We start from the raw sequence: 25,468 nt of genomic DNA on the forward strand, positions 1-25,468 counted from the left end.
TTCCATGTGCAGCTCATAGCTGCAGACGATCAATGATCCAGACAGAGCTCAGAGCTCAGCAGAGGGGACGGCTGCCGACGTCAGACGCGGTTACGCCTTTCATCCACTGCGCATGTCCGTGATTCTGTCTGTGTTTACCAAGATGAAGTTGGTTTCATATTGATCGTGTCCCCCTTAAAGGCTTCATTTTGTCACCAGAAACGTTGCCAGAGGTTTGTTTTTGGTCCTTTTGTGAATTTTGTTCTCAGTAAAAATAATAGCTTGAAATTGTGCACGTTATCAAATTGTTATTATTTTTCTGTAGCTGTTTTTTCTTTAAGGTAATGTTACTATGTGTAGTAGTCTATAACACTAGTTTGACATGAAAATCAACCTTTAGTTTTAGTTTTAGACTAAACTAGAGACACTAGCATGCCTGTGTTGCACTTAAAACAGATGATATGAGTTTTAAAGGTAAATGCGTGCCCAACCAATACGAAACGCGCTTTACTGCCGTTCTCTGTTTTGACTCCATATCATGTATGTGTGGCTGCGTATGTCGCCTCCTTTCCTTCACTAGTTTGCTTCATTTTCCACCACTGCTCACCCCCAGCGCTGGCAGCAGAATGGCAGCGGCGGCCCCCAACCCGGAGGACTCCTCCAGGAGCAGCGGCAGCGGCGGCACCGGCACACCCAGCGCCCTTGCCGGAGACGGGGACGCGGAAGAGGCCGAGGACTTCACCTCCTCCTCCCACTGCTCGGAGCTGTCTCGGCGGCAGAACGAGCAGAGGAAGCAGGGCTTGTTCTGCGACGTGACGCTGGCCTTCAGCAGCGGGGCGGCTGCCGGGAGCGTCCAGACCTGTGAGTTTTCAGCCCACAGGTCCGTCCTGGCTGCGGCCACCGACTATTTCACCCCACTGCTGGGTGGACAGTTCTCCGAGTCCTTGTCCGGACGGGTAGAGATGAAGGAATGGAGCTCAGAGATGGGGCCGGATCCGGAGACGGTGGAGAGTGTCATACAGTATATGTACACTGGAGAAATACGCGTTAGCACCTGCAATGTGCATGAAGTACTGGAGCTAGCTGATAGGTATGGTTTCACAATTACATTTCTGTGTTTGTGTCTGTGTGTGTGTGTGTGTGTGTATGGGGGAATGGGAGGGGGGGGGGGGGGGGGGGGGGGGGGGGAATGGAGGGCATGACAGTGACTTTGACAGTCAAAGCATGAGGCCTTCTGTGCATGCTCTGTTGCTGAAAAGATTTGTTTTTGTGCTCTGCTTGCAGAAAACAAGGCTGTCCTGGCCTAACCAGTCGAAACCGAATAGTATTACCAATTTAACAGAAACTGCTCATTATATCTGACATCCTATACTTTTTTTTCTGTTGCGTCTATTTCAGGTTCCTCCTCCTGCAACTGAAGGATTTCTGTGGTGAGTTCCTTAAGAAGAAGCTGAGCTTGACCAACTGTGTGGCGGTGCACAGTTTGGCCCATATGTACACCCTGGACCAGCTGGCACTACGGGCAGCAGACATGATCCGCCGCAACTTCCATAAGGTCATCCAGGACGAGGAGTTCTACACACTGCCCTTTCACCTGGTCCGTGACTGGCTGTCGGATGCGGAGATCACAGTGGATTCTGAGGAGGTGTTATTCGAAGCCGTGGTCAAGTGGGTGCAGAAGAACCCAGACGAGCGAAGCCGCTACTTCGAGGAGCTTTTCCGTCTCCTGAGGCTGCCCCAAATCAAGCCCACCTACCTGACCAGGGTGGTGAAAAATGAGACCTTAGTGGCCGCCAACGAGGCCTGTCTCCGGCTGGTGTCGGAGGCAGTAGAGGGCCACGCTATTCGCTTTGAGAACCTTAAGTCAGCTGATATGGAGTTCTGGTCTTCCCACATGGCCTCCTTCCAGCCTCGCTTTGGCCAGAACATGGACGTTATAATGGTAGTGGGAGGAGTGTCAGAGGGAGGGGACTACCTGAGCGAGTGTGTGGGCTACTTCATTTACGAGGACCGTTGGGTCAACCTGCCGCACATCCACAACCACCTGGACGGTCACGCCATCGCTGCCACAGAGTCCCACGTGTACGTAGCCGGTTCTATGGAACCGGGCTTTGCGAAGACGGTGGAACGTTACAACCCGAATCGCAACACCTGGGAGCAAGTGAGCAACCTGACCACACGCAAGCACTCCTTTGGCCTCACCTGCATTAAGGATATCTTATACAGCATCGGTGGCCATGGAAACTTCAGTCCAGGTTTCAAAGATGTCAGTGTGTACGAGCCTGAGCAGGACAAGTGGCACAATCTGGAATCTGCCCCCAAAATCCTGCGGGATGTGAAGGCAGTGAGTGTGGAGGATCGCTATGTGTACGTCACGGCACGCACACCTGTGGACACAGATAACGAGGACGGACTGAAGACAGTGACCACTCGCTATGACACAGAGAGCCGCCAGTGGCAGGATGTTGACTCCCTGCCCCTTATTGACAACTATTGCATCTTCCAGATGGCTGTGGCCTCCACTAACTTCTACCACACGGCGTCCTGCTGCCCTAAGAGCTACACAGTGCGGGACGAGGTCGCCAGACAGAAGATCAGCGTACGCATCTCCGATGAGATCCTGGAGAGCCTTCCACCAGAAGTTACCAGCATTGAGGGCGCCGCTATCTGCCACTTTGATGAGGATGTCTTCATCATCGGAGGCTGGAAGAACAGTGACGACGTAGACAAGCAGTACCGCAAGGAGGCGTACCGCTACTGTGCCGAGAGGAAGCGCTGGATGCTGCTGCCTCCCATGCCTCAGCCTCGCTGCCGAGCCACCGCCTGCCATGTCCGCATCCCCTACCGTTTCCTCTACGGCTGCCAGCGCTACCCCATGCCCCAGAACCTGGCCCGCCAGCGAGATCGCATGCAGCAAATGCAGCAGCTTCACCGGCGCACACTCACCCTGCGCCGACAGCTCCAGTCACAGATAGAGTGCTGAGCAAGAGCATGTCTGCTCCCCTCTGAGAACTTCACGGCTCTGTCCGAAGATATACTGCGAGCCACCATTCCACCGCAGCCATCATCATCAATCCCCCCCCACCGCCCCCCCACTCATACATAACATGCTACAGCGGGTCATGCGTCGCTCTCATACTAGATTTCGTTAAAAAGAAATCTGTGCCGTCGGCTCTCATGCTGTGTTGTGTTAATGGCTGATTTGTCGAAAGCCATGAAACGTGTGGGCTGGTGTGCACTGACCAGCTGATGGTCTGTGCGAAGGGATACGGCGAATGTAAACATGTGAATAAGAGTGTTATATAGCGGCCAACAACTGAATTTCCTTTAGTCAAGTATGTTGGTATAGATGCTGTTTATCTGTTTGTACATGAAGAGTAAAAAGCTGTATATGTATACATTGATATGGATATTTTACATTCCTTTATTGTATCCCTGTACTGGGAAGTCTATGTGACATTAGTAATAACTGCATTCCTATTTCCAATCCAACTCGCTAAATGAAGATTCATTCCATTTGTAACACTGTGACAATCTCTTCATGCAAGGATAACATCGGTCCAAAAGTTTCTCTTTATATTATAGTTGCTGTACTAGAATGGCTCTGCTTGTTACTCTGTAGCCTCTACAACAAAATATGAATGGATTCTGAAAGGCTGTTAATCTTAAAATCCTGTAGACTAGTTTGCTTTTAGATTGCAGTTCCCCCACCCCTCCTCCCCAACAGTTGTACAGAGTACATCAGTCTTTTGTGCTGCTTATATAACACATCTCCAAATTTCTGAAGAAGTGAAATAATGAAGGAACTGTAATGTCTAAACGATTCATAAAAGATGTGATGAAATCATTCCTTTTGAGTTATCTTAACGTTCAAGCATTCTGTTCGGCCACTGCATTAAGTACCAATCATTGGCAATGGCTCGTTCATTCCTTTCTTTTGCACTTTGGCAGTCGATTGCTCGGTGTATTCCCATTCATTCAAGAACGATACATAGAAAATGTGTACATGTGTGCGTGCAGGAGTGTGTATGATTTGTGTTTGCGGAAGGTACAGTTGTCTATCTGCAAAGAATGGTAAAAAAAAAAAAAAAAAGCTTCTCTAGAGCTGCACTTTTTGACATCTAATTGTAAAGTCTTACAGAAGCATAAGGATTTAAGTTGCCACTGCACTTTGACGTTGCTTATGTCATTAATTTCATATCAGACAAGGTGATTGTATTTTGGAAAAGAATTGTTTTATCCAGCTTACATCCAATAGGGTTTGATCTTTGATATATAAAAAAAAGGAAAAACATGTTATTATTTGCAGTTTTGTTTCCCATATTAAATGTCTTGTAACAGCTTGTGTTATTGTACTTCACTTCCAGCTGGGTGTATATTAGAGATCTGCTATGTTGTCCTGTGGTCTCCTTTCGCCCTCCAAAAATACTTAAATATAAAATGAAAAGAAATCAGACCTATAGGCAAAAAATGTTATATGAATGTGTTGTGACTGACATTCAAAAAATTCCCAATGTCAATGCAGTGCCTGTTACAGAGTGCAGAAATTATAACCATTTTCACTTTATGACCAACCTAAATAGCACTGCAAGTGGAATAAGCTATGTAATTTGCTTTGCATGTGATAGTCTGACATTGTGCTCTTATATTGGATGTAAGAAATGCTAATGTCATCACTTGCAATTAAAGTTGTTTTGTAAGACTGACGGTGGAACGTATAGTGTTTTATTATTATTATCATGCTTTGTTGGATTTTACAGGTTGAAGGAGCTGTTTTATATAACTTGCATATACAAAAGTACAGATAACAGTTTACAGTTGTAGCTGTATGTGTGAAACATGATCCTATGCTGTCATACTTCTAACAATAGTGTCTGTGACCACACTCTAAATGTCATTTTCAGGTTTAAAGGATTTTTCCAGTTTAATTCTGATGTAAACATGGTCTTGAGCACTGTCTCCCTTTTGTATTTGCAATATGGCATGGTTTGTTCCCCCCAGTATTATTTAATGGACCGGGGTCCCGCAGAGAAACCCTGGGTCAAAGACGGGGTGGGAACCTTGAATCGGTGCCTTTGCTTTGAAAGGGAAGAGTACACACCGTCCCATCTCAAGTTATGCAAGTAGTGATGCTGCCTTCACGTGTTTACTGCGGGCTCGTAATTGTAAAAACATCAGACAAAGACATGTATCGTGCGCTTTATACCAGAGAATACATGACTGACAGCTACGTATTTTCACATTTCTCATACATTTTTGAGGCGGCTTTCACCAATTATGTAGGGTAAACTTCAAATCCCGGTCACTGGGATTTCACTAACAAGTGTTTCCCTCACTGTTTTGTTGTTCAACCGCTGGTTCTTGAAATCCCCACAGTTGCGAAAACGGGAAGGGGACAACAGAACCGTTCAATGATTCTGTCGTCCTCATAGCAACAAACCAACGGAGACTGACCACCGATGACACACATATTGTCAAGATAACCTTTACGGATCGTCAGCATATTTCAAGAAAATGGTAACCGTATTCAGCAGGTTTTTTGGGGGGAAGCCACACAGCTACATGGATGCAACCTACACTAATGAACTTGCCTACTAGCTTAGCCAAGCGCAGCTAGCTAACCAATGCTGACTAGTGTAGTGTGGCTAACGTTAGCTGACGTTTCACAGATTCCTCTTTGTTTGCTATAACGCTACCGTCTTAGTAAATTACAGTAAGTTACAGGGAAGTGCGTATTATTGTGTCAGCGTCTTTGCATTGGCTAATATTGTGAAGGCATGTGCAGCTAAACGGTGTGTTAATTAGCACCTGACCGGTTAGCTAACTAAGTTATCTTTCCATTCAGCTGCTGGACTCGTGTTTGATGTTTAAACAGACAATGAAGGTTTGCAGACCTCCAACGTGACACTGTCTGTCTTTCTACCTCCTGGATACACACTCACATACATTTTTTTTCTTTGCTTAGATTCCAGAGTTGTCCAACCCCTCGGTGTGTATGAGGGACCCTCAGAGGGTGCAGGAGATCCTTCAGTCCATGCAGAAGGCAGGCTCCAACACGTTACAGGTACACTTCATATCCAGTGTGTGTTAGAGCTGCAACGATTCATCGATTAGTTGTCAGCTATTAAATTAATCGCCAACTATTTTGATAATCGATTAATTGTTTGGAGTCATTTTTTCTCTGATTCCAGCTTCTCAAATGTGAAATATTTAGTTTCTTCAGTCCTCTATGACAGAAAACTGAATATCTTTGGGTTGTGGATTGTTATGGACAAAACAAGACATTTGAGATTGCATCTTGGCCTTTGGCAACAGTCATCGGCATGTTTCACCTCTTTCTGGCATTTTATGGACGAAACAACTAATTGATTAATCGAGAAAATAATCGTTAGTTGCAGCCGTGGTGTATTTATTTTCTTGTCTCTTTTTTTTTTTAACCCAGGTCATCTCAGATTTTGACATGACCCTAACAAGATTTGCATATAATGGGAAAAGATGCCCCACATGTCATAGTAAGTCCACCAGAAGTTTTGTTTGAGGTTGTCAAACACATAAAAGTTGGTTTTGGCAAAATGTTTATGAATGACTGTGTCATTGTGTCATTTTGTGTGTGTTTCTATTTGCAGATATTCTTGACAATAGCAAACTTATCTCTGATGAATGCAGAGAAAAGGTAGGAATGAGGCTTTTGTTGCAAAAGCAGATTTTTTATTTCTGCCAGTACCATCAAGTTAACTTGCACCAGATGTAATGGCGTCAGTATTTTGATGCTGTTGCACAGAGTGAAAACAGCTTTTAAGTATCTCCTCAGGAATTTGGTTGTCTTAATGTGTTATTGAGCTGTCCTTCTATAGTAATATTTAACAATGTTTGACAGAAGGTAATGAAACTGTAACTAACTGCTTAATACATAAACCATCTAGCTCATGGAAGAGTGCATTTTTAAATATAGTTACCGTACATTGCACTAGGTCATGATTTAGTGGGGGAAAAAACCACATAATTCAGTCTATAATTCAGGAAATGTAAGGGTGATTTCGTGTTTTATTTTTATCCACATGTAAATTGAAACATCTCAAACATAATGCATTTTTAAACTTGATAGATCTTACTAGTGAATTACACATTTATATGCCTTTTTGCAGTCTAGAGGTCTTTATTTTTCAAATTATAAGTGGTAGACCACTTACATATTTGTTACTTAATTTTGTAATAAATCATTTATTTATTCATTAATTCTGCCCTCTAGTGGGTGATAACAGGAATGGAAGCATGCAGAAAAAGTGAAATATGATCTGTGATTTGAATCCACTTGGATGTAATGCTACAACGTGAAGGGTGGTCTTGCTATTAAATCTTTTTCCTCAGTGCATTTTTGTATTTGCAATATGGCATATTTTTCAGTAGGATCTGATATTACTTAAACTAATATTTTTAAGAGATTGTCTGGACTTTGTTATTATTGTAACCATAGACAAAATGAAATAGACTGAGGAGAAGTAAATTGTCCTAAAATGCATCCTGTCTACTGTCTTGTCTCCCTCAGCTGAAGGATCTGCTCAACACATACTACCCCATAGAGATTGACTCTTCACGGTCAGTAGATGAGAAGCTGCCCCTTATGGTGGAGTGGTACGTATTTAGTACAGATACTTTACCTTCTGAGTTCAAAAAAATTTTCCTGATGCTGATCTGGGAGCTTGTGATTTTGCTTTGGGGTCACTAGTTTGAAGCAAATTTATAAACGTCTCTGAACTTCCAAGTATTTTTAATGTGTTAATGACACTGTTCTGCGTCTGTATCTCGCAGGTGGACTAAAGCTCATGAACTACTGGTACAGCAGCGGATCAGGAAAGATCTGCTGGCCACGGTGGTGCGGGAGTCTGATGCAATGCTGAGGTAAGAAAACCTGCTTCCTCTGAGAGTCAGAAAATTATATTTGTAGTTAAAATGCTGATAATATGAGTGGGTTTATTCTAATAATGTCTCAACAGGGAGGGCTACCAGCTGTTCTTCGACCACCTGTATGAGCATAGCATCCCTCTGCTCATCTTCTCTGCTGGAATAGGAGACATCCTGGAGGAGGTGATTCGCCAGGCTGGGGTCTTCCACCCCAACGTCAAAGTCTTCTCCAACTACATGGACTTCGATGAGTCTGTGAGTATCCTCACCTTAAACATACTACAATTTGAACCCCACAGCAGGATGGAGGCTTGATGGGAGACACACCCTGTATGATTCTTGATGTGCTTACACAGGGAGTGTTGAAGGCTTTCAAGGGAGAGCTGATCCACATCTACAATAAGAGGGAAGGTGCCCTGCTCAACACGGGTCATTTCCAGGAGCTGCGGACGCGGCCCAACGTGCTGCTGTTGGGAGACTCTTTGGGAGATCTGACCATGGCAGACGGGGTGCAGGACATAGAGAACATCCTCAAGATCGGGTTCCTCAATGACAAGGTATAAAAACACTCACTCATGTTCAAGAAAGTGGCGGGATAACAATACAGACAGATATTGTATTTATTTTTTACAATTCAGTCTTAAAATGTCAACAACTGGCATCGATTACTTCATAGTGTTTGTTGTCAAAGTTACAGCAGCACATCCACCTTCTTAAAGAATACAGCAGCTAGAAGAGCACAGTCACAAATTTGTCCATGTTACAGGAATAGTTTGACATTTTGGGAGGAAATTATTTGCTTTCTTGCAGAGAGTTAGATAGATTGATATCACTCTTAAAGCCAGCAGACACTTAGCTTAGCATAAAGACTGGAAGCAGGGGGAAACAACAAGCCAAAGGAGAAAAAGAAATGCCTACCAACACCTCCAAAAGTCACAAGTTAACACGTTGTATTTTGTTCATTGAATCTACACACAAAAAGAAATGTAAAAATGACAATTAGTGGGTTTTTATGGGGAGTTGTGTGCTGGAACTATTTGCTCTAGCTTCATATTTACCTGTTAATTATGGGAGCAAAACTGATTTTCTCATTTGAATCTCGACAAAGAGAGAAAATGTCATTCTGACATTTTAATACTCACTCCTCATCTGTTGTTTGTTTTTTTTTGTTCTCAGGTGGAGGAGAGGAAGCAGTCTTACTTGGACTCATATGACATTGTGTTGGTAAAGGATGAGACTTTGGAAGTCTCAAATGCTATACTGCTCTACCTCACTGGTAACAAGTGAACTGAGAATGTTTTTTTTGTCTTTTTTTTTACTACTGGTCATTTAGTATTGGACACTCCAGTGCCATCAGCTGAGGCTCCTGCTCAGAATGTGCCAGATGGAGGTTGAGAATTCATTTTTTTTAATAATTTGACTAAAAGGTTTTTATTTTGTGTGCATGAGTCCCTGTTACACACATATTGTTTTGCCAGACTGTTCACAAGTCCAGTTTACAGCCACAGGTCACGTCCACCACTCAACCCTTTTTATATCATCGTCAACAGGTCTCCTCTCATGGTTATGGGTAAAAAACTGCTTTTGGATCACACTGTATTTGGTGGAAGTCAGATTTGCACTGTGTACCTACTGTGCAACATGTAAAGTGTGTGTATGTGGTTATGGGTGTTTTTTTTTGTTTTGTTTCGGGAATGGTTGGTTTTGTTACAGTTCTTTCATACAGAATGTAATGATAAAGGGAAGGAAAAAAACGCACAACATAAATGGCAGCACAAGATTTGGTATTTGGTTACAAACTGATCTCCAGCCTCTTGCAATAAAACCTCTTTCAGGAACATTTTAACTGGAAACTTGAAACGTGATGTTCTCCTTGTTTTATTACAGCGTTGAGTCTTCCAAGTTATTTGAATTCCTCACTACATTGTCAAACATAAAGAACAGGTTGTATTTTTTTTTTTTATGTTAACGATTGTTTCTCTTATATAACACCACAGCTCCTAAGTGTCTTTATTTTATTATAAAAATTTATACGTTCCACAACACACTCTGATATTATTTTCTATAATAGAATTTCTACAATTGTACACACTAGCCACTCCCAAACATACTGTACAACCAGTGGTTTTTCACCATTTTTACATCAAGGGGAAGTGTCTGAGGCTCTGCATCCATAGCTAGCCATTTGACTTACATTATTTATTTAAAAAAGTAATATTCTTGAAAGATAGGCCCCGCCCACATACTTCCCTTTAAAAAATCTAATACGCTTTTTTTTTTTTTTAAATCAACAGAACAGACAATTTTTCTTCTTTCACATTTTTAAATACCTATTTCCCATACACACCACACTGGCCCTCAAATGTAGATGTTAGATGTCAGTGACTATGTTTACGTGCACAAAATATTCCAGTTTTTGCCCTTATTTTCCGAAAAAATATTCCTACTAAAAGGTGTTTACATGGCTAATGAGTGTGAACATTCCACTAATATTCCTGTTCACATGCAGAGGGTTTTCAGGGTTTCCCTCTGCTCCGGTGGGAACGGGAATCACAAGATCTCCGGAGGCAGTGAAGTAAACCAGCGAGGTGAAAATCATTAGTGAGCTGCTTTATAAGTGATAATGATATGACTGATATTATAAATCTATAGCTACAGCCACATCCAGTACCTAGGTTGTACCATGATGTTTACTACACTGCTGAGTGTTTGTCGTGCATCACGCCAAGTCGTCGCCGTCAGTCCAACCAATCCCCTCCGTCCTTGTCGTGGAGAAGGTTTGCTGTTTTTCCAGCCTGCACTAAACAGTTCTCCGCTCTCCTCTCATTCCTCTCCTCTGTCTGCCTTCCTGCTCCAGCATATGTCATTTAGCCTGCACAGGGGTGTGTTACACAACCAGCCCATCATGCATCTCTATCCCAAACTTGCAAACTGTTTGCTAGTTGGTTTGTTTACAACGCACAGAGCTGACCGTAAACAGGAAAGAGGCCATGTGTAATACTGCGATAAGCGAGACGCATATTCTGAATGTGATGTATAAATTTCCAAAGAATGCTCCTAAAACCTGAGTAATATCGGCATATCCCACATGTCTTAATTGCAAAATACTACATTTAGAATAAGGCCTAATTCGGAATATCCAAACGGAATATGCTGTTTACATGACCCGTATTAAATTCGGAATATTGTCATTCGGAATAATAGTGGAATATTAGTGTGCATGTAAACATAGTCAGTGTTGTTCAGCTTCATATTTCAACACTATGAAACCAAACAGCCTGATTGCCTTCAATAGAGGCTCAACAGTGTTTCAGTATTTGAATTTTTTTTTTTTTTTTTTTAAAGAGTTGCAAAACAGTGTTGCTAAGACGACAGCCACTGCAAGCTTGTTCTTGACAGCCGCTGAAATGTGTGTCCTCTTTACAACTCCTCTCGTGCCGCAGACTCCTCGTTAGCATTCAGTTCATATTCTACGATCTTCCCGTCTCTATTACGATCCTGGTTGTTGAACATCCCCTTAATGATGACGCTGGCATCAGCCCCTGGCCGAAGACGACCTTTGCCCTCTTTAACTTGGAGCATGATGAAGGCTGAAAACTGGAGAAAAATAGGAGACGGAGTTGCACTGTTACAAATAGTTTTTACTGCTTTATTCCCTGGCTGCTTGTCGTGCGTTAAAAGATATATTTAGAGGGTAAAATTAGATTTGGTTAGACTCAGACTGTCTGCTTCTTACCTCCTCTAGAGGGACCTCTTTGTCACTATTGAGGTCCATGGCAGGAAAGAGGGGATCAGGGCTGTCTCCCAGCCACACAAACATGTAGCCTTCAGGTACACCCTTCTGTAGCTTCACCAACTCCAGCTCGAAGAAGAGCACTGCGCTACTGGGGACTCCTCCAGCTGGAGACACCAACATAAGAACATGAAACAGGGAAGTGTGTGCAGATCACAACATACGTAGTTTTATCTAAGCAGTTCCAGTGAGTCACCTCCACTTTCTCCGTGGCCCCAGTGAGGTGGAACAACCACCTCCCTCTTCTCGCCCACGCACATGCCACTCAAACCTTTCTCCAGACCCAGGATCACCATGTTCGCTCCGAGAGTCGTGGTGGAAGGCGAGTCAAACTGGTCCCTGGAAATGGACACACACACACACAGCTTGTTATGACTCGTAACAGACAGAATTAAAAAAAATAATAATAATCCAAGCCAATTAAAACTTTGCTGTGTATCAAAACCTCGGGCCATGCAGGCGTACGTGCTGTTGTCATGGATATGTAAATGGTATGATATCTGCAGTTCCAGGCCCACAGAAATCTGTCAGACAAGGAGCCAGCAACGATTACATGCAGCGAACCAGCAGGAGGATGCAGTGTAGCAGAGTGAACAGCAGAGGGAGCTCACGAGGAGTACAGCAGGGTGCCGTCCATCAAGGAGCAATTATAACGATACTCAATCAAATCGTCGGCCTCGCTGGTAATGTTGCATTCCTGCGGTTTGTGGGTCACTTTAATCTCCACTGGATCTCTGGGGTTGTGGAAATCAATGACGTGGATGTCAAAGACCAGCACAGCAGAGCCAGGAATGAGGTCTCCTAAAGAGAGGGAACAAAAAAATAAACAGGGCAGCGTTATAAACATAAATAAGCCTTTCAGTGGGTGTTTTTTTTTGCTCGATTACAAGTCTTTACTTGCGTCAAACTCACCAACTCCATCTTCTCCATACGCCAAGTGAGGAGGCACGATAATCCTCCTCTTCTCTCCTATGCACAGGCCTTGCAGGGCTTTGTCCATCCCTCTAATCACGTATCCCATGCCGATGTAAGTGTTGTAGGTGCTATTTCGCTGGTAGCTGTCAAAGGCAAGAGTGACAGTCTTTTTATAACTTGTTTTGCTCTTACTTTATTGCCTTCTGGAAATAGAAGGATCTCAGTTTTACCTCGAGTCGAAGGCCGTGCCATCCTGGAAGGTGCCGTTGTAGTGGTAGCGGATGTAATCTCCGGTCTCCGTCTTGCGGTTGCAGACTTCAGGTGCGTACTTCACCTGCATGATCAGATCATCCTTAGGGTTGAACACATCAACCAACAGCACTTCCAACACCAGTGTAGCCTGAGGAGGGACTTGAGTTCCTGTTGGGGGAAAAAAAAGTAAGATAAGCCAAGTGGAAAAGTCAAAGCATACTCCAAATTTTTTTACTTTTTATCCTCCAGGCAGACCTGTTGTCCTCTCTTGCCCTGAGACTTTTCTTGCAGTGACTTGCAGAGGCAGAGAGGCTCGCATGTCATTAACAGTCATTTTGATTATAATGCAATAATAACTCGTCCTTGTCGGTGCTCCCAGAGGGCAAGCAATAATCAAACAGGAACGCTGTGAGAAGGAAAATGTCAGAAGATGAGTCTTGACTCTGATATGTACGCAGTTGGACACAAGTAAAGGACACACCCACAGAGAAGTACTTTCAAAACCGTCTCCGTTTTCAGCATACGCAAGTCCATTTTCATATTGTACTGAAATCATTTGGAACCAATTGTTGCCCCTGAAGTAGTAAATAAAACTAAACACTTATAGTGTGCTTTGAATAAAGGCCTGCACTAAAGAGAAGGATATGCAACCTGTAGTTATTCCGCTAAACTGACAAATTATACTTCCTTAACGAGGCTATGAAGATGAACAACAGCCACTAAAAAGATGCCCTGTGGAGTTTCTGACATCTGGTAGTGCTATGGAGCAGTTTTTTTTATATGAGTGGATAAGAACACACGTGTACACTAGTGATGTGATACACGTGCCTGCCAATGGTTTCACATTACTCTACTGATTTACAGGTGGCTTAAATACACCAAGTAAACCAGCAAGGCAGGAGAGAAGAAGAAGACTGCAAACTGACTTTTTACTATATACAATAACTTTTGTTTGTTTACAAGATAACTCCACAGGTAAAAGGAGAGTCATATGCTTCACTATTCTCACTTTTTATAAGCAGTGTGTGGTCTTTAACAGCTCTCAAATATTGACATCGACACCCTCATCTGACACTGAGCGAGTCAACTCTTAGTCGATCAAAGTCTGTTGAAACATAGATTAAAATTTAGCTTATTTTGGCCTCTAAAATGATCCTTAGCAGAGATGTTCTGTTCTTCTCGGTTAACAAATACTTAGCAGGTGAGCACAAAAGATACAATTGTGCAAACATAAACAGCTATCTTCATGTATTAGTCTTAGTACCGTGGCCGCTCTCTCCATATGCCAGGAAGGGCGGGACGATGACGATGCGCCTCTCTCCAACACACATGCCCAGAAGACCTTCGTCCATGCCTTTGATGAGGTGGCCCTTCCCCAGGTAGGTGTCATAGGTTTCATTCCTCGAGTAACTAGATTAAACACAGGGGAGAAAAAAAAGCTTCTTGAAAAGCATGGTAGAATTTGTGAAATATGGCTAGAAGATGGCTATTTTTTGGAAAATATGACTGATCAAGCTGAAAACCTTTGTTTTATTTAGGGATGGTGGTTGGGTGAAGCCATTTATTTTCATATGATTGTGTTTGCCCTTTTTAAATCATAATGATAACTGAAATCACCGAAATGGTCCTGATCAAAAGTTTACATACCCTTGAATGTTTGGCCTGATAATAAACAGAAAAGTTGACGCACACAGGTTTAAATGGCTATGAAGGGTAAGTTTCCACACCTGTGACTTGTTTGATTGTGATTAGTGTCTGTGTATTAATAATCAATGAGTTTCTTAGCTCTTGAGAGACCCTGAACATTTCATCCAGGGCTGTTCTGACTGTACTGGATACTGAACCATGGGGAAAGCAAAAGAACTGTCCTGGACCTGCGAGAAAAGGGAGTTGAACTTTATAAATAAGGAAAAGGATATAAAAATGCATCTTTAGGGGTTACAAATTGGGTTACACTGAGTCAAGCCTGGGCCTTGAGGTCACACTGTAATTCTTAAGCAGGGAGGAGACGTTTTCTCCTCCTCTTCAGACTCCAGCTGTCTGTGATGTTTTGGGGAAAGCAGAAACCTCTCTGATAGAGGGTAAATCAGCATTGTTATGGTCACCAAGGTCAGAGGAGGCTTTCCTAGACAACACAGATCGGTGGAGTGTGAAACCAGAATGTGCTGACAGTGACCTGAAGTTCCATGCAACGTGACCTGAACTGACACGGGTAAAATGCAGTTCCTTGTTTAAAAACTAGTGAACCAATTAGACTAGTTTTTCATATTGTAGTCTGATCTGCTGAGGTTAAAGAATAAGACTCAGACTTTCAGGGGGCAGAATGGAAAGAGACAGCATCCGAGTTGCAGATGACTTCGATGTTCGCTATTTCAGTTCTCCTTGATCAAGTTCTTCAATAAACATTTTCAGCTTTAAGACATCAAAGGCTCGTGATCGCTTTTCTCCACTGAGGTGCTGACCGTCGCTCTAAATGTCCACAACATTCAAGCTCTGATAAAGAAGTGGAAAATGAAGGATTCTGTTGATACCAAGCCACGGACAGGTAGAAAAACAAAGATTTCAGCCACAAGTTAGTGCCAGGAAAATTCTTCAGATTGCAAAGAAAAACCCACATGCAACTTCAGCTGAAAGTTGCATGTTGTTTCAAGATGCACAATAAGGAAGTACTTGAACAAAAATGGGCTGCGTGGTCAAATTGCCAGAAAAAAGCCATTACTGTGCCAACGCCACAAAACAGCCCGCTTACAATATGCCAAACAGCACCTAGACAAGCCTCAAAACTTCTGGAACAAAATTATTTGGACTGATGAGACTAAAATTGAGTTTTATGGTCATAACTACAGACACTAGGAATGCTACACATCTTGCAGATTCTGCCAGGGTATGTAAACTTATGAGCACAAGTCCCGACACTCAACAACACCGTACCACGCTGCAGCTGTCTCACCTGGAGTCGAAGGCTTCACCGGACAGCAGGGTGCCGTTATAGTGGTAACGCACAAAATCTGACGCAGCGGCGGTGCGGTTGCAGCTCGGTGGCTTGCTGAGCGTGCGGATCTGCACCTTGTCCTCAGCGTTCCAGATGTCCAGTAGGTGAACATCATACACCAACACAGCGTCAGGAGGAATTACACCACCTGTCAAATAAAAAACAGATTGGCATAAACCAACACAAATACTGTCACCAACAGAGTGTGGTTACTGTGTTCCTCTGCACCTGTTCCTATGCTTCCATAGCCCAGATGTGGGGGCACTGTGATCCTCCTGCGTTCGTTGACACACATGCCCTGAAGACCCCGGTCCAACCCTGTGATGAGTCTGCCCAGGCCGACCTGGCTGATGACGGCTTTGCCTCGTTTATAACTGTGGACAGAAAGAGTGTATAATGGACAGAATCTATCTTAAGTAGAAATGTTGATGGAAAATACAAAAAAATATAGGTAACCTGAGAAAAAGACACTTTAAAATGTGTTCAGGAGGCTGGAGACATGGTGCTAAGAACATTTTATGGTGCTGTAAAATCACAATCACATGTTCCGTCAACATCAGTAGTACTATTTAAAAAAGGATTTTGTAATCCTTGTGGCTTTTTTTATTCTGATTACCCAGTTTATTACATGTAATTTTGCATCTGCAATACATTTCTGGATGCTAAACGAATATGCACTGCAAAAATACAGTCCCCTCTCAACATAGCAATAAAGTTTTCAATGTCATTTAGCTAATTACATAGTTTCATAGGTAAGAGGGCCAAATATGCGATTGACACGTCTGCAGTTTATTATCCTAGCTGCAGAATATTGCCTGCCAGCATGAATCAATCAAAGGAAAACAGTTGTAGCATGTCGGATGTTGTATTTTCTTACTCAGGTGATACTGAAAAGTGTATGAGAGAAAAGGTCAATTTTACTGCACTTTGCACCATTTTGTCGCCCCTGGAAAACAATGTTAACATTTCTGAAAAGGGGCTAAAAAATCATTACATGCTGAAAGCTTTGTTTTCGCACGTGCCGTCTTGTTACTGCAGCTCGCGCTTAACTTTAAACACAATGCCAAATGTTCATGATGTAAACATATGTTAAGTAAGCCATGAATGCAGTGTTGGCTCAATTAATGAAATTAGAAGTATTTCACCTGGAGTCAAAGGTCTTTCCGTCTACTTGGAAGGTGCCGTTATAATGATACCGAATAAAATCTTCCGTTTGCACTTCTCGAGGACAAACTTTCGGGATGTCGTACCGATCGACAACAACATCCACTAACGGCCCGGGGCTGCAATTCACAACATGAAGTATAAGAAAAACCGAAGATATTATCAGGTCCATGTTTTGGAGAGTTTTGACAACGGCACACACGGAACCGGGGCCTGCCTGCCTGCCAGCGGGGTGATGTGGTTCAAGAGGTGGAAGAGCAGCGCTAGAAGTCTGGAGGAGCCCAGCAGGGTGAAGCCAGCTGGAATAAGACGCACTACGTCCGGTTAAAATGACGAAATACCAGCCTTCTCAAATATCACGGAATATGAAGAGATTTACATTTTAATGTTTTGTTAAAATGCATTTTTGTTGTTTTCGATTCTGTGAGGTCAACAGTGAGGACTACTACTAAAAATGACAAAATGTTATTAAGTGTAGAAATTCAGAATGATTAAAAAAAAAAAAAAGTTTTCCAAATAACCAGATTTGCCACCCTTTTCTGGTCCATGATGCAAATTTAAGATTAAAATATGATCAACTTTATTTATTCCAGAAGTGCAAGAACAAAAGCATAAAAGTACCTCTTTAAAAAAAAGATTACTACTATACACAATATGAACATGTGTTATATTGAAATTAAGCATGAAAAACTCTAATAAATAGGTACTAAATTCTAAACACCAGCATAAATAAGTAACTGTAAAGTGTATTAAGGTAAAAATGTATTTGCCATATATTTGTGACTATAATATCATAAATAAAGTAAGGAGACAAGAAAGTTGCAATACATAATTACATTTAAAAAATGCACTTGAGTGAATGGATTGCAGGTGGCAGTGTCAACGGCTGAATGCAGTCATTTTTTGGTCCTAAGGTTATCATGAATTAGATCAGTGGTTCTCAACCTTTTTGGTGTCACAGACCCCCAAATTGATACACATCAGGCCGCAGACCTGTATTTGATAAGATGTAGTCTCATAATCCCCATCTGATAGGATTTAGTTATTCATAACTGTAGACTGGCAGATTAACAGCGAGGAGTGTGAAACTTATGAACAGAATAGTCATTCTTATACATTCTCTCATTGGGCTGACTTCTAGTCAATGAAATAATAGTGAAATTAAAATATTCCCCATTTTTCTAGGGACTCCCTAGAACCCCCTCAAGGACCCTGGGGGTCCCCAGACCTAAGGTTGAGAACTGCTGAATTAGAGTGTGGAATAAGCTGGTGAATGATTTTCAGGATGGTGAAGCTGTGTGCTCTTGAAAAAAGAATATAATATTGTAGATCAAACAAATGTCAATGTGTTTATCAACCATATCTCCAGTGATCCTGCTTGCAAAGCAGCTGAATTACAGATTGAGAAAAGTCAGCATAGTGCACAAGCTCATATTAATTAAAATAAAGGAAACAATCAGATATATTGCCATGTAAAGAATATATTTCCACAATTTAAAATGCTGTGCTTTTACTTTGTGGGAAATCAACCAAACTTCCGGCTTTGTTCTGTCACTCTGTGTGTCTCTTGACGCATCTAAAGGGGTCGTGTACTCCAGGGAGCAGTAGGAGGAGGAGGAGTGGCCCCCAGGCCCCCACCCACTTTTTAATGGAATTCTGCAAACGTGTAATGCCTGGCCCAGAGGCCTGTACTCATGATCTCACTCACGTATGAGGTGAGCCCCAAATTATAACGTACTTCCCCATGATCTGAAATGATTCTGTGGTTTTAGTTAACTGTGACAGGCTTATACTGCCTGCTTTTTTTTCTTTTTTATATCTGCTACTACACTTCCAGAAGTGATTCCACCCAGAATTACTTTTGAGCACATCTGTCTGCTCGGTCATTGTCCTCTGGGTCCTAATAACCATCCAACTACCAAAACAGTCTGTGTTGCTTCTAAACTTATGAGTGAAAAAGGCTTCAAACATTGCAGACAAGAGGTAAAATTGACCCACTAGTGATGAGTCAACCATGCAGATACATTTCATGCTCACCAATCCGTGTCTCAGCTTGTCAGTTTGCTTGGAATGTAGATAGAAATGCAGCTCATTAGACAACTTTACGATGAATATTTGTTTCTTTATTAATACAGTGTCTGCTTACAATATGAGAGCATGTAGCAACAATTACAAAAAATAATAATAAAAATGAATAATGCCCTTGTTTAAATGTTAGGTTTCTATTTATGTGTCTGTTGGGTGTTTGGACCCTGGAAACACTGAGGAAAACTGGACCCTGTTGACTGTCTTGTGGTCCAAAATCAGACAGTAAAGTCTGTATCAAGTAAACCATAGTTAGCTGCATTTGTACCGGAAATGCAGACTTGTGTCTTCAAGGTAATAGTCAAGAGTTGCATTTGTCAGCTGCAGGGGTGCAGCTAACAGATAATTTGAACAATGGATTAATCTTCTTATAATTTTGCATTCTTTTAATAAATGAAAAATATCCCAAGGTGCCAGAGCCCAAAGATTTATTTATTTATTTTAAAATTTAGCCTATTTTAACCAGGTTTGTCCCATTGAGATCAAAAATCTCTTTTACCTGGACCAGAATAGCAGCAACATATAGTTTCAACATCAAAATTAACATACAATCACATAGATTTGAGTAATATTAAAATGATCATATAAAACATTTGCACACAGACAACCTGGACTCGATAGATTTCATCATATTTTCAAAATTGTTCAGGGTTACTGTGTTTTGGAGTTTAAGTTCAATCTGTAGATTGTTTCATGCAGCAGTTACAGAAAACCTAAAAGCTTTCTTTCGCAGTTCTGTTTGGACTTTGGGAACAACAAATCTCTGTCCTGAGAACAAAGACTGCTGATCTTGGTCTTATCAGCAGTCACTGATGTGTTCATTTCATAATTTGAAAAATTGACTTATTCAACTAAAGAAGTACATTGTTGAACATGTACACACATTTGCACAGATGTTTAATTTCGTGGTTCACCACACTTGTGTAATGTGTGATGCTGTTTATACGACGGACCACAAAAGATAAACATACAATGCAGTAGTAAATACACAGTGTGTGAGTGTGGTTGTGTGTGGGTGTGTGTGTGTGTGTGTGCGCGTGCGTGCGTGTGTGCGTGTGCATTTCATTTTGAAAGAACTGACCGGATGTTCACGTTTTCTGACTTAAACTCGACGCCACTTTCACAGCCTACGTGCAGACAGACATGAGCAATCCCTGGTAAAGAAAGAGGAAGTTTCCCCTGCTCCATTCAAAACAAGAAGACTCCCAACAGGAGCCGGTGGAGGCGAAGATGCTGCTGAAAAGCTTGTGTCTGGCCTTTCTGCTCCTGGCCCTGGTCGAGGCTCAGTATGAGAAGTACAGCTTTAAAAGTTTCCCAACGAAGGACATCATGCCCCTGGACTCTGTGTACGGTCACGCGTTGGAGCAGTACGCGGCGCAGAACTGGGCAGAGAGCATCAAGTTCCTGGAGCTCAGCCTGCGGCTCCACCGGCTGCTGCGGGACAGCGAGGCTTTCTGCAGCCGCAGTTGCAGCTCCGTCAGCCGGGACAATGATACCGTGTTCCACGACAACACCCTCCTAGTCGTGCGCCACATTCTGCTGAGGGCTGCGTGCCTTAAAAAGTGCAAGGCGGACTTTCCAGTGTTTAATATCACATACCCAAAGAGGGATTTACTGGAAACTTTCGAGAAAAGGATACCGTATCGGTATATACAGTATGCGTACTACCAGGTGAGATCAAGGGCTTGTGTTAAGTGGTGAGTCCTAGACATGATGTCAGGCCTATAAAGTTCTGGTCTGAATTTTGAACAAGTCTGAAGTTACATCACATACCTGAACAATAGCCAATAAATTCGACATTGTGAGCGTAAATTCACGACGCACTCTGTGTGCTCAGAGCGGAAAGTTTCTGCATGATTTGGCCATTATAAACTAATTTGGGAGTATGAGCAACACAGGATCATTCTGTATATATTTAGAGTTACTATAACTGTGCGGAATCACCAAGCAAAACTAAAATGTGTGGCAGATCCACCCGGTTTGACCCACCGAGAGGAAATTTCTAGTCGGCGAGATGAGAAGACTAGTTTCCCTGCTGCTTTACTTGCGCCCTCCTGCCGACCAAGCAGCATTTGAGCATGTGCCACGTCTCTTCCAGTGTTCCCCTGAAACAATCCCCTCATTATCCTTCTCTGCCAGACACAAGGTGATGTAGAGTGAAGTGGAAAAAGTTTGCTTACAAGGCAAAAAAGGCTGTTATACTGTAGATTGTCTTATATGTTTGCGTAAAACATTTTTTTGTCCTACTAAGTGTATAATGATCCACATGTTATTGTAGACATCATTCATTCTATGGGGGCAGACATCATCAGACACCCTTTAACTCCAGCTGCTGTAATCACAAGATCTCCAGTTTACGGTCAAACAGCTGTCGATATCAACAAACATGCTTTTTAAGCAGCCACGCGGGACTAACATGATTATGATATTACTGCATGTATTTGTATTATGACACTGGATCAGAAAGATATGCAGTTATCAGCATCAAAAGATGGATCAGCTCTATTCTTCAAGGAAAGAAGAAGAGCTGCAATGATCAGTCGATTAATCTGTTGATAGAAGATGAATCTCAACTGTTTTAACAATCAATTAATTGTTGTGAGACATTTATTAAGCAAAAATGGTCAAATTTTCTTGTTTCAACTTCTCAAATGTGAATATTTTCTGGTTTCTTCAGTCCTCTGTGACAGGAAACTGAATATCTTTGGGTTGTGGACTGTTGGTCGGGATAAAACAAGACATTTTAGATTGCATCTTGGGTTTTGGGAAACACCGATCAACATTTTTCATACACTTAATAGACCAAATAACTAATCAGTGAATCAAGAAAAATAGTCAGCAGATTATTTGATAATGAAAATAATTGTTAGTTGCAGCCCTAGAAAAAAGTGAGTTGAGAGAAATAAGAAATCATGTGGTCAGACATCAGTGATCTACATGTGTTAGTAGTTATTGGATCAAAGAGGTCAAAGGTCATGTTATCCAGTGAGCAGTAGTAATGACAGGATGATTGAATGTGTGTTTCATATTTTAGACATCTTGAAGATACAGTTCAAACTACAGACTCTTGACATCCACTGCAACTGAAACTGTGATATTTCTCTCAGCTCAACAACGTGGAGAAGGCCGTAGCAGCCGCCCACACCTTCCTGAAGAAGAACCCAAAAGATCCTTATTTGACCAAGAATATGAACTACTACAAGACGCTATTCGATGTGGACGAATATCTCATTGACCACGAGGAGCAGCCGTATGAAGTCCGTAGCTCAAATACCCACATTATACCAATTCAATTCATGCTATTCCCAAATTCCACCTCTTATAAATGCATCCCTTTGTTCTCCAGAGTGTGTTCTTGAAGAGTGTGATGCTCTACAACAGCGGAGACTTCAGCAACAGCGCCCGGAACATGGAGCAGGCCATCACACAGTATTTTGAAGCATATAACCTCTGCTCATCAGGCTGCGAGGGCTCGTATGAGATATTAGAGTTCAAAGACTTCTATCCCACCCTGGCAGGTGAGTGCAGAGCAGTTCGGAAGCAGCTCGATATCTTTGAGACAAGACGATAATATGATTTCTCCTCCCTGCTTCCCTCAGATCTTTACACCGATGTGCTGAAATGTAAGATAAACTGTGAGGATCATCTAACACCCAACGTCGGAGGCTTCTTTGTGGAGAAGTTCGTAGCCACCATGTATCACTACCTCCAGTTTTCCTATTATAAATGTAAGAACTATGACAAAGACTCTGCTTTTTGGGAGCGTTTTTGTGTTATACATTTCTGTAATGTGTATTATTTTGCGATCCTTCACAGTGAATGATGTGAAGAACGCTGCTCCGTGTGCAGCCAGTTATATGCTGTTTGACTCCAAAGACCAGGTGATGATGCAAAACGTAGCGTACTACCGCTTCTACCGGGAGCAGTGGGGACTGGAGGAAAAGGACTTCCAGCCTCGGCCTGTGAGTGAAAACGAGGATTTCATTAATTTGATCCATCTGCACTTCCATGACTTTGGTGGTTTAACTGGTGGCAGAGCTGACTTAGTATAAAGGAGAACAGCACAGTGCCATAAAACAGTTGGAGGCTGGTTAGTTCTCACCTGCTGCTCCAGTCAACACAACAGCTGATGTCTCTTTTTTTTTTTTCCCTAGGAGGCCTTGACTTATTTTAACCAGACTACCAAGCAGAAAGAGATGCTGGAGTTCGCAATGAACTACCTACAAACAGAAGATGAGGTATGTTTCTGTTGTTGTTGTTGTTGTTGTTGTTGCAAGGCAAATATACAGGGAAGCAGTATTGTTTTGCAGCAGGATGGCATTGTGAGCACAGCAACCGCACTTAAAGGGGGCATATCATGCCTTTTGTGATTTTCTGTTATTTTTATACTGTTCTAATGTTGGATGTTTATGTTAAACATGGTCAGAGTTCCAAAACGTGAGGTAAATGTATGTTAAAAATGCTCCCTGCAAGTCAAAAGCCAAAACACATTGCAACAGTAGCACAGGTAGAGGAAAATCCTATCATCAGAAAATTGATTTAGTAATATCTCTTGTATACAGTCAAAGGTTTGGACACACTTCATCTGTCTAAAGTCTGCTAACTTCAGCTAACATTAGCCATCGTTTGCTACTAGTGATACCAGAATAAATCAGGCTGCAGTGGCAAAACCATCGAGTGTATTGAATTGAGCAACGCTGCATTTTTATTATTTACAAATTCCATTGTTCATTTGTAAGAGGAAGAATAAATCATCTCTTCTTTCAAAAGTCAAATAGTTTTGTGTTAAATTTGCAGGCCTCCAAACATCCACTGTACTGAAGTGTTAGCAGAATAACCTGAACTGCCTGAACCTTGACGTCATACACACATAGGAGTTTCCTTTACAGGAACAATAGATTGTTGCATTACTGCTAAAATCTGAGTGGTATCTATCCATACAGATTATATCTGATGAGGTTTTCAGATATCCAACTCTGAGACTATTTTTAAACAGCACCACAAAAAAAAAAAAAAAGAAAAAATTCCAGCAGAGGTGTCAGAGACGGACATCTCCAAATCTCAGCAGATAAAACTTTAACTGTCTGCATGACTAGACTAGACCTCTAAGGCTATGTTAGAAAATCTCTTTTGATGTTTACTGAACTGAACCACTAATTTAACTTAACTCTAACTTAAGACAGGGTTTACATCCAAGTTACTAAAGTACACAAATTCACATTTTCATTTTCTTAAAAAAAAGTCTAATAAATCAGATGTTGTGTAACATAAACTTTTACCCAGTGAGTTTGGAGGAGTAGACTAGCAGACTAAATGCAGGCTGTCGTTGAGGTTATGTGAAGGGCTGTAAGAAAAAAGAGAAAGGAGAAGAGAGAAAGAGGGGATGAAGGCTACGGAAGGAAGGCAGGAGGGGGGGGGCTGTGTTTTCCGCCAGCAGAGTGTGGTATGTGGATGGGAGGTGTTGGCCACTGAGGCTGTGCCACATCCATTTAACTCAGGTCAGCTCCTCCCAGCTTCAACACACTGCCTTGACCTGAGAAAGGGGGGGAGGAGGAGGAAGAGGACTGTGAGACAATTTAGGCTGAATTACAGTGCAAAAGTGACAGATTTATAGACAGAAAAATGCATTAAAATCACCAGATGGAGTGAAAATAAAAGAGAAATGCTTGCTTGAAGTTGACTGTGAATGTTTTGTATTTTAGGATATAGTAAGTTCAGAAGACCTGGCCGCCTCTGAGCATCCGGACGCAGAGTTTGAGGGTATGGGAGACTACGAGGAGTCCTTCCTGGCTGATTGGTGGCAGGAACCCAAAACTAAGTGGGACACCGGAGAGGCCGCAGAATGACGTTGGTCCTCGTCCGTTGTGAAGAACGCTTCCTCATCCAGCTCTGTCCCACTTCTCATGACAACATACCAAAGAAAGTTGATCTCCCCGCAGACAGACCTACAATCCCAACAGTACTTAGCAGAAAAAGCACGACTCACACACGCAGTTGTGCACCTTTTAGACGAACTTATCATGTCGATCAAGATCACAGATTGACGTGCTCTGTCTTGGCTGTCATCAGCCTTTTATAACTGTTACTTTTCTAATCAGTCATTGGCCTGTGTTCCTGCAGTACAACGTGCCGGTTAATGACTTTTCTACAGTTTTTATTTAATGAAAGCTGAATGCCTCTGTGCCGTGGAAAAAAAAAGGAACTTGACGTGGCTTCTCTTGCGTCGAATGAAGTGGGCTGTTGTTGAATTAGGCTTTAGCTGCAGACAATGTGCTCATAAATAAAGTAATATTTTAATATATATTGTTTTGTTTTGTCACTTAATATGCATCAAGATGATTGGATTAGTGCTCCAATGCCAATCTGACTGCTGAAATTTGTTTGTT

General features: G+C 42.2%; 4 protein-coding genes across 6 annotated transcripts; 3 read left to right on the forward strand and 1 right to left on the reverse strand.

The window, feature by feature from the left end:
* The first annotated feature begins 56 nt into the window (after window positions 1–56).
* LOC122967509 (kelch-like protein 11) lies at window positions 57–4,685 on the forward strand. 3 transcript variants are annotated; one of them, XM_044332194.1, is made up of 3 exons: window positions 57–212; window positions 560–1,069; window positions 1,378–4,685. In XM_044332194.1, the coding sequence occupies exons 2-3, from the start codon at window positions 606–608 to the stop codon at window positions 2,960–2,962; spliced, it is 2,049 nt and encodes a 682-aa protein (XP_044188129.1). In that variant the 5' UTR covers window positions 57–212; window positions 560–605; the 3' UTR covers window positions 2,963–4,685. The 3 variants fall into 3 exon arrangements, with proteins under 3 accessions (XP_044188129.1, XP_044188130.1, XP_044188128.1); XM_044332195.1 differs by having other exon boundaries at window positions 593–1,069; XM_044332193.1 differs by lacking the exon at window positions 57–212 and having other exon boundaries at window positions 370–1,069.
* Window positions 4,686–5,339: 654 nt separating this feature from the next.
* LOC122967017 (cytosolic 5'-nucleotidase 3-like) lies at window positions 5,340–9,741 on the forward strand. The gene is made up of 9 exons (XM_044331371.1): window positions 5,340–5,496; window positions 5,945–6,043; window positions 6,422–6,491; window positions 6,606–6,652; window positions 7,526–7,611; window positions 7,789–7,878; window positions 7,974–8,136; window positions 8,238–8,438; window positions 9,058–9,741. The coding sequence occupies exons 1-9, from the start codon at window positions 5,494–5,496 to the stop codon at window positions 9,166–9,168; spliced, it is 870 nt and encodes a 289-aa protein (XP_044187306.1). The 5' UTR covers window positions 5,340–5,493; the 3' UTR covers window positions 9,169–9,741.
* Window positions 9,284–17,306, reverse strand: fkbp10a (FKBP prolyl isomerase 10a). The gene is made up of 10 exons (XM_044331370.1): window positions 16,979–17,306; window positions 16,062–16,207; window positions 15,792–15,981; window positions 14,106–14,251; window positions 12,820–13,009; window positions 12,587–12,732; window positions 12,286–12,475; window positions 11,871–12,013; window positions 11,618–11,781; window positions 9,284–11,478 (listed from the first exon to the last, which is right to left on the reverse strand). The coding sequence occupies exons 1-10, from the start codon at window positions 17,167–17,169 to the stop codon at window positions 11,302–11,304; spliced, it is 1,683 nt and encodes a 560-aa protein (XP_044187305.1). The 5' UTR covers window positions 17,170–17,306; the 3' UTR covers window positions 9,284–11,301.
* A 2,873-nt stretch (window positions 17,307–20,179) lies between these two features.
* Window positions 20,180–25,383, forward strand: p3h4 (prolyl 3-hydroxylase family member 4 (inactive)). Its single transcript, XM_044331800.1, has 7 exons — window positions 20,180–20,753; window positions 22,190–22,339; window positions 22,429–22,600; window positions 22,682–22,810; window positions 22,899–23,044; window positions 23,237–23,320; window positions 24,785–25,383. Exons 1-7 carry the CDS (start codon window positions 20,313–20,315, stop codon window positions 24,926–24,928), a joined length of 1,266 nt encoding a protein of 421 aa, XP_044187735.1. The 5' UTR covers window positions 20,180–20,312; the 3' UTR covers window positions 24,929–25,383.
* Window positions 25,384–25,468: the final 85 nt, after the last annotated feature.

The sequence above is a fragment of the Thunnus albacares genome, chromosome 17 (assembly GCF_914725855.1).
Source record: "Thunnus albacares chromosome 17, fThuAlb1.1, whole genome shotgun sequence".
Lineage (NCBI taxonomy): Eukaryota > Metazoa > Chordata > Actinopteri > Scombriformes > Scombridae > Thunnus > Thunnus albacares.

What these genes read in the sequence shown, in the direction of transcription:
- LOC122967509 (XM_044332193.1), top strand. Translation starts at nt 441, where the DNA reads ATGAGTTTTAAAGGTAAATGCGTGCCCAACCAATACGAAACGCGCTTT. An exon ending in GTACTGGAGCTAGCTGATAG is followed by an intron (nt 1,070 to 1,377) that starts GTATGGTTTCAC and finishes CGTCTATTTCAG; the next exon opens with GTTCCTCCTCCTGCAACTGA.
- LOC122967017 (XM_044331371.1), top strand. An exon ending in GAGTCTGATGCAATGCTGAG is followed by an intron (nt 7,879 to 7,973) that starts GTAAGAAAACCT and finishes ATGTCTCAACAG; the next exon opens with GGAGGGCTACCAGCTGTTCT. An exon ending in TCGGGTTCCTCAATGACAAG is followed by an intron (nt 8,439 to 9,057) that starts GTATAAAAACAC and finishes TTTTGTTCTCAG; the next exon opens with GTGGAGGAGAGGAAGCAGTC.
- p3h4 (XM_044331800.1), top strand. Translation starts at nt 20,313, where the DNA reads ATGCTGCTGAAAAGCTTGTGTCTGGCCTTTCTGCTCCTGGCCCTGGTC. An exon ending in CCAGTTTTCCTATTATAAAT is followed by an intron (nt 22,811 to 22,898) that starts GTAAGAACTATG and finishes GATCCTTCACAG; the next exon opens with TGAATGATGTGAAGAACGCT. An exon ending in AGGACTTCCAGCCTCGGCCT is followed by an intron (nt 23,045 to 23,236) that starts GTGAGTGAAAAC and finishes TTTTTTCCCTAG; the next exon opens with GAGGCCTTGACTTATTTTAA.
- fkbp10a (XM_044331370.1), bottom strand. Translation starts at nt 17,169, where the DNA reads ATGGACCTGATAATATCTTCGGTTTTTCTTATACTTCATGTTGTGAAT. An exon ending in GTATGGAGAAGATGGAGTTG is followed by an intron (nt 12,476 to 12,586) that starts GTGAGTTTGACG and finishes CCCTCTCTTTAG; the next exon opens with GAGACCTCATTCCTGGCTCT. An exon ending in GGGCCACGGAGAAAGTGGAG is followed by an intron (nt 11,782 to 11,870) that starts GTGACTCACTGG and finishes TGGTGTCTCCAG; the next exon opens with CTGGAGGAGTCCCCAGTAGC.